We start from the raw sequence: 6,608 nt of genomic DNA, 5'->3' as shown, positions 1-6,608 counted from the left end.
TAAAAATTTTTCAAATTTTTTATTTTGAATTCCTGTTCCTCTATGAATCGAAGGATACCCTAAGGTATATTTTCTAAAAATTTTATTCAAAAATTCCAAAAATTGACGTACAGAGCACGAGTTGAAGTGAAAAACGGATTAAAATCGTCTTTTTCAAAAAAGTAAGTTTTTTGGCTTTAATTTTTAAACCAAAAAAGTTACAACTTTTTGTCTTAAGAAAAAAAGATGCGCAATCAAATTTTACATCCATATATATCTGTTGAAAATTAAAATTCGAAAATTTTTTCTAAAGCCTCCAGGGGACTTCGTTTTCGCACGAAAAAATTTTATGTGCCCTTATTGCATCCGGACCCACAATTGTACGTAATTCCATAGCGATTAACTGAGCTCCTGTCTTACTATCTGGCAGACGTCCACAAATTTCTTTTTTTGTCCACTTACGTAATTAATAAACAGCGGGAAAAAGATTGTTTAAATTTATAACAGCACTTGTTAAAATAATGACAGCAAACTCATTTCTGTAACATTTAAAAGAAATTATCTAATATTAACAGGTGACTTGTAACTTTTATATAGAACTCTTTGTCAGATTACCAGAATTTTAACCTGAAATTTGTATTATTAAATTTATTTAAAATTAAAATTAATTGTCTACATAAATTATAATAAAAATTGGTTTAAAAATTAATAATTTTAAAGAGTCCTTTCCAAATTCTACACAGTATCCTTCAATATTAAAAAATGTTTTGTGAACGTTACAGAAAAACACCTGCTGTCAATGTGTTTTATTCATTTTTTTATTTGATCTATATTTCACTTTTTTTTGGATAATAATAGATCGACAGTTAAATTTTTTAATGACCTTGAGGTTATGAAACAGTAGCATATTTTCCTTCATTTCTTCGTGATTCGCAATTATTAGCTGTTGAAATTCATATTTTTTCAAACAATATGGAAGAAATTTATTTATGAGATCGGTTAGTTAAAAGCAGCTGCTATTTGTAATTATTTATACAATTTTCAAAATTAAAAATGTCTTACCAATTATAAATAGCTTCAACTTTTTTCACGGAATCAACTAAGAATGTCATTACATTCACTCCTTGTGTTCATGCCTTTTAAATTTACCAGAACTGTTAATTATTTTACTACTTTTTTTTAAAATAAAATGCTTTTTTACCGTGTTTCCTTAAATAGGCTTTTTTGCGTAATCGACTAAACTCGCAGATCATTATAAATATGTATAAGAAATAAACATTTAATTATAGAAATTATTTAAATAATTAACCATTTTTTTCGTTATAAAAACATGATGGGAGCCAGTTATTACTATCGGAATTCTTCAAATAATACATATTGGCTGTCAATTTGAAAAATATGACAACAAGAAATTATTTTAAAGACATTTTTCATTTAGTTCATTAAAAAATACCCCTAATACATGCAAAAATATCAAAATACACATTTGTTTATAGAAACTGTTTTAACCATTGATATTTATTGTTCATTCGAAAAATAGGACAGTAAAAATCTGACAAGAAATATTTAGTCTGTTCCATAAAAACAATTGGGTCTATTTATAGAAGCATGGTAATGCAGCCTCTTCATTCACACCTTGTCAAACTGTTTTTATCTACAAATATTCTTTAAATATTTGCAAATGAACAGCTACTTTTAAATAATCACAATCGCACATTAATTTCTCTCATATTTGATGCAAAAATCTTTAAAACAATGGCTTTAAAAAATTTAATTAATTTATTCAGCAATATAAAATTTTGCTTTTGCTAGAATCATTTATTAGTAGTTTTTCGTTATGCCCTGAAAGACTTACAATCAATTTAAAACAAATCAAAATCCGTTGATTACCAAAAATTCGGTACTAATAACAACATTTTTCGGTACGTGTAGATACTTCCAAATGTACAAATAGTATATAAAAATTGTATAATAAAAAAGCCTATGTATCTCTAACTTGTTTAGGAGTAAAAACGAAGCTATTTGAACAAAAAATCGAGAATTTCACAGCGGAATAAGTTCCCTTCACTTTTATCTACACTATAGAGGCCATATAGAGAGTAACAGGTACTTTAAGAAGACCAGAGAGGAGGAACTTATATATCTTGTTCAAACTATCGTCTTCGATTTTAGAGAAATCCCTTCGATTTCACTCCTCACTTTTAAACTATTTTCTCCTACATCGGATATGTGTGTAATCGAATAATGTTCCTAAAATGGTAATGTTTTTAAAACGAAATATAGCCAAGCAAGAAATGGATTTTTTTTTAACATAAAGGCCGAATTTTTTTCGGTACGTATAGCCTGCATTTTGTGATATGACTAGAAACTGCCAAATGGAAATCAGTAAAAATTGAATAACATTTTATTCTTTCTTAATTTGGAAAATACAAAGAAGCAACAATGTAATAATAATATGGACCCTTATACTTAAGAAATAAAAAAGCAAGCCTTATATTTATAAACGAGAAGCATTCTTAAATCTAATTTTATATATGGGGCATTATTTCTCAATTGTATCGAATTAAAAAAGTCAAATTCGTCCAATTGTAGTCAAACTTGGGCAAAGTGTGTTGTACTATTGGATAGTAATTTATGAGAACATTTTTTTGTCATTTTCTTGTCTATTTCGGCGATTTGTAAATCTTCTAATGGCGATAAAAAATGTGATCCAGTACAATTATTTCGATAGGATTTTTTATGTCCTTTCCATAGATCATAGGCATTTTATTTAAATTGATATTTTACCTTCAAAAATAAATTTGACTTTTTTCATAGAAAGACGCTTTTCTGAAATTATTTTTTGGCTCAATAGAAAGCTTGGGGTATTGTCTTTAATAAAACTTAGATCAAAAAGTAAAATTAAATGTGTTAGTGGTAACAATAATCGTCCAGGACATCGGCTCGCGGGCGCAACCGACATTGGATAAACGCAAGCACTTCAAAGTTATTTTTGTCAATATAAAATTAAACTTCACTTTCTAATCTCAAGGGACTTTAAGAAAAAAACCTAAGCTTCCTTCCCAGCATAACCAAAATTTAAAAAAAGATTCTTCTTTGAAAAAAGTCAAATTTATTTTCTATCTTTATTTTTAAATAACAAATATTCATTTTAAAAAAAGTTAGGTTCAATAAAAAAGGCCTAAAAAACTTATCGCAATTTCAATAGAGAAACATTTTTAATTGTTATTAAAAGAGATGAAAATCGCCGAAACAGATGATATATTCTCGAAAACCACTCATCGCTTATATTTATCAATGAAAAATTTAAGTCCCACTAAAGAGAAAAAAATGTAAGTCTTCATTTGAGATGAGATTTTTTTTATCAATCATAATCAAAATACAAATTTTAAAAGCCCGTAAATTCCCATAAATTTGGTAGAAATCTCTTAAAAGAATTTGAAATGCTTAATTATCATGAATAATGAAAGCATTAAATCTAGACAATAATGAAAAATAAAAAAATAAAATAATTAAAGCATTAAATCTATTTTTTTTTACTTGTTAAAATCACTTGCACTCCTTAGTGTCATTGAAATACTTTAATATATTTTACAATCCCTGGAAATCCTCTGAAGTTCATTAAAACGTTTAGAAATTACTTGGAATATTGTAGAATTTCTCAAAATGTTAGAAATAATTTAAAACCTTGTGAAATCCCATGTACAAAAAGTTCTGAACATTCAAATGAACGAAATATTTTTTCCCAATTCTATTATATCCATAACATTTGTTCCAATTATAATAAAAAATATTGTATTTTAAGTTTCTTTTTCGTCTTCTTCAGTATTTTAGTCCATATTTTACAATACTTTGATAATCCTTAAAATACTTCTAAATAGTTTGGGGACTATGGAAGTTTCTTGAAATTCCTTTAAACCACATGAACGCTTTACAATTTTTGTGATATTGCGTGAAATATTTTTAAATCCGTTCAAAACTTTTACAAAATCATTAAAATCCCTCTGAATCCTTTGAAGTCTTCTAAAATCTTCTTAAATTGTTTAAAACTTATAAAGATTCTATAAAAGTTTTTAAAATGTTTTACAAATATTTACAAACTTTTAGAAACCATTTGAATTCCTCGAAATATGTCGAAATACTTCGGAAACTTTGACATTTTTTTGAACTTTTCAAACCCCAAAGATAACTTATTCTGAAATCTTTAGAAACGTTTAAAATTTCATTATCTGGCGCGTACTCAAAATTGGAATGATCAACCCATGGCATGCTATTGAAGAATTAACGAGAATGAATCAATTTTAATTGAATATAATTAAGTTTTATTCTCTTATCGAAGTACATGATTCAATATCGTGTTATTCCTCCATCGCAATTATCACAAATTAAATTAGCGGTAATTGTAAACAAAATGAAACTTAACAGACTTCATTCTTAAATTTCAAATGCACGTAATAAATCAAGAAATTTCAAGTCATTCAAAGGCTAATCAAGTTTTTGACAACAATATGTCCGATATATTTGGTAACGTCGTTTTTTTTAGATAGGAAACGAGCAATCAACCAATCAGCTGTTTGGAAGTAAGTCTCGCCTAACTAACCTATCCGACAATCATTATAATCCGCGAAGATGAAACAAATGCCAAGACTCCTTTCCAGAATAAATTTATTTTCCCAACAATGATCCATTTAGAATTGAAGAAAAAATTAAAAGAATTTCAACGAGCCATGATCATGAGGCAGTGGAACGTTTGTAAACAGGTTAATTCATGAAAATATAAATAAGTGTCCTAGAATTGATCAAGTATAAAGTATGTGGGTCGATCCAATAAGACCATTACGAAACGATTACCGTTATATTCTAGAAATATGCTCTCGCGTGTTTCCTTACCCTATGCATCGATGAAATCCGACATGAGGGAGGTACGAATGGCCGAATGCCATAACGGTTTTTGGCCATTGGAATGTTGTCACTGACACGTGACACATTTGTCATTATTCTAATCTCAACACGTTATTTTAGAAAGCAACTAATTTAGAAAACTTCCTCGAAAAAGATACTATATAGTTAGAAAAACGTGGACTCGAGAATTCGAACTACAGGAGTTCACCGAACTCGGGACAAAATTTCTCTGTATTTTCTAGTCGCCATGTTTACAAAACATTCTCGGAATTTAGGGGACTTTGGGAATGAGTGTTTCCTAAAATTTGCTTAGAGGATCTAGAGATGATTTTTATTTTTGTAATGATTACCTGAAGGTCCTGGCAGAGGTTATCCCTGTGACTGGCAGCACGAATAAAACCGGCACGCCAACCCCACTCACTGATTTTATTCACCTTAAGCTTGCCGAAACCACTCACTGAGAGGAACCTCTTTCCCACGATCTCCTCTCGAAACTTGTACGCCATAACTAGACTTCTCTCGGCTTCCCGCGCCGATTTTTGACAAGAAGTTGTCACTCCTCACCACACGCAGAACCAAAACAACTGCCACTTTTTTCCTTCACGGGGTCACGGTGTTCCGAGCCATGAGTTTGACACGTTTCTCGGACACTGAAAAACCAACCACTTTTTGAAGGCCTCACACTATTCACTTGTCTCGCGATATCCTCGATTTATTTTTCCTCGCACCACCGGAGTTTCTGCCCCTTTGGCGAATGACCGACCACTGTTAAGAGCACACTGCGTTGCTTCGCCTCCCGCCGCCCCCACCTCTAGACCGAGCCCACCGAGGGGTGGGGTGCCTGCCAGCCAGTGCCTATCGTTGGAGAGGTGAAACGAAACTTCTCCCGCCACGACACGTGTCGACACGCACGATCCTGTTCATTATGAAAATAATTCACATTTTTTAGGATTTCCATTCAACCTCCAGCATCAAAATTTTATGTTTGCATTTTACATAAAAAAACATTTTTTCTTGGGTGTACTTCTTAAATGATCCACCAAAAATATTGAGTTGATACTTGGCCTAGTCGCAAAGGTTTTTGTAACACGTGACACTTCTCGGATCATAAAATAATATTCAAATGAGTGTCGACACATTAAAGACCAATATTATCGACACAAGCATATTTAATAGCATTTTTAACCAAATTGTTCAATTTCTTGAAAGACAGTTGAGTTTTTAGCCCAAAAAGTTGAAAGTTTGACAAAAAGGTTTATTTTTAGTGAAGAAAGATGAATTTTCTACCAAGAAAGATATATTTACAACTACGCAAGATGACTTTTTACCATAAAAGATGAATTTTGAATAAAAAAGGTTGAATTTTCAACCAAATACTTGGGTTTTCAACTAAAAAAGGTAAGTTTTCAAATAAAAATGCAACAGTGAGCTTTTCAGTTCAAAAAATAATTAAAAAAAAAGAAACGAATGATAAACGAGTTAAATAAAAAGAAAAAAGAATGAGTTTTTAACGAAGTAGTTGATTCATCAACCAAATATATTAATTTACAGCAAAATAATTAAGTTTTCTATCTAAAAAGTCAAGTGTTTCAGAAGGGAGCTGACTTTTAAACCAGTTAAAAATAGTTTTCAACAAAAAAGATCATTTTCAATCAAGAAAGATGAATTTTCAACCAAATAGTTGAATTCTCAACTTATACAAATAAATTATTAACCAAAAATTAAAT

General features: G+C 30.0%; 1 protein-coding gene across 3 annotated transcripts in view; it reads right to left on the bottom strand.

Annotated features, from left to right (window-relative positions):
• Positions 1 to 5,622, bottom strand: part of LOC117166853 (probable JmjC domain-containing histone demethylation protein 2C) — a 345,468-nt gene extending 339,846 nt beyond the window's left edge. For 2 of the 3 annotated variants that reach the window (XM_033351213.1, XM_033351212.1), the window contains exon 1: positions 5,232 to 5,621. In XM_033351213.1, the coding sequence (XP_033207104.1) occupies positions 5,232 to 5,387 (156 nt within the window). In that variant the 5' untranslated portion in view covers positions 5,388 to 5,621. Of the gene's footprint in view, positions 1 to 5,231 lie in introns of all 3 variants that reach the window. The other variant, XM_033351211.1, reaches the window with a different exon arrangement.
• Positions 5,623 to 6,608: the final 986 nt, after the last annotated feature.

Source organism: Belonocnema kinseyi, chromosome 2, assembly GCF_010883055.1.
Source record: "Belonocnema kinseyi isolate 2016_QV_RU_SX_M_011 chromosome 2, B_treatae_v1, whole genome shotgun sequence".
In the NCBI taxonomy this organism is placed as follows: Eukaryota; Metazoa; Arthropoda; class Insecta; order Hymenoptera; family Cynipidae; genus Belonocnema; species Belonocnema kinseyi.
This window is presented reverse-complemented; position numbering and strand designations above follow the sequence as displayed.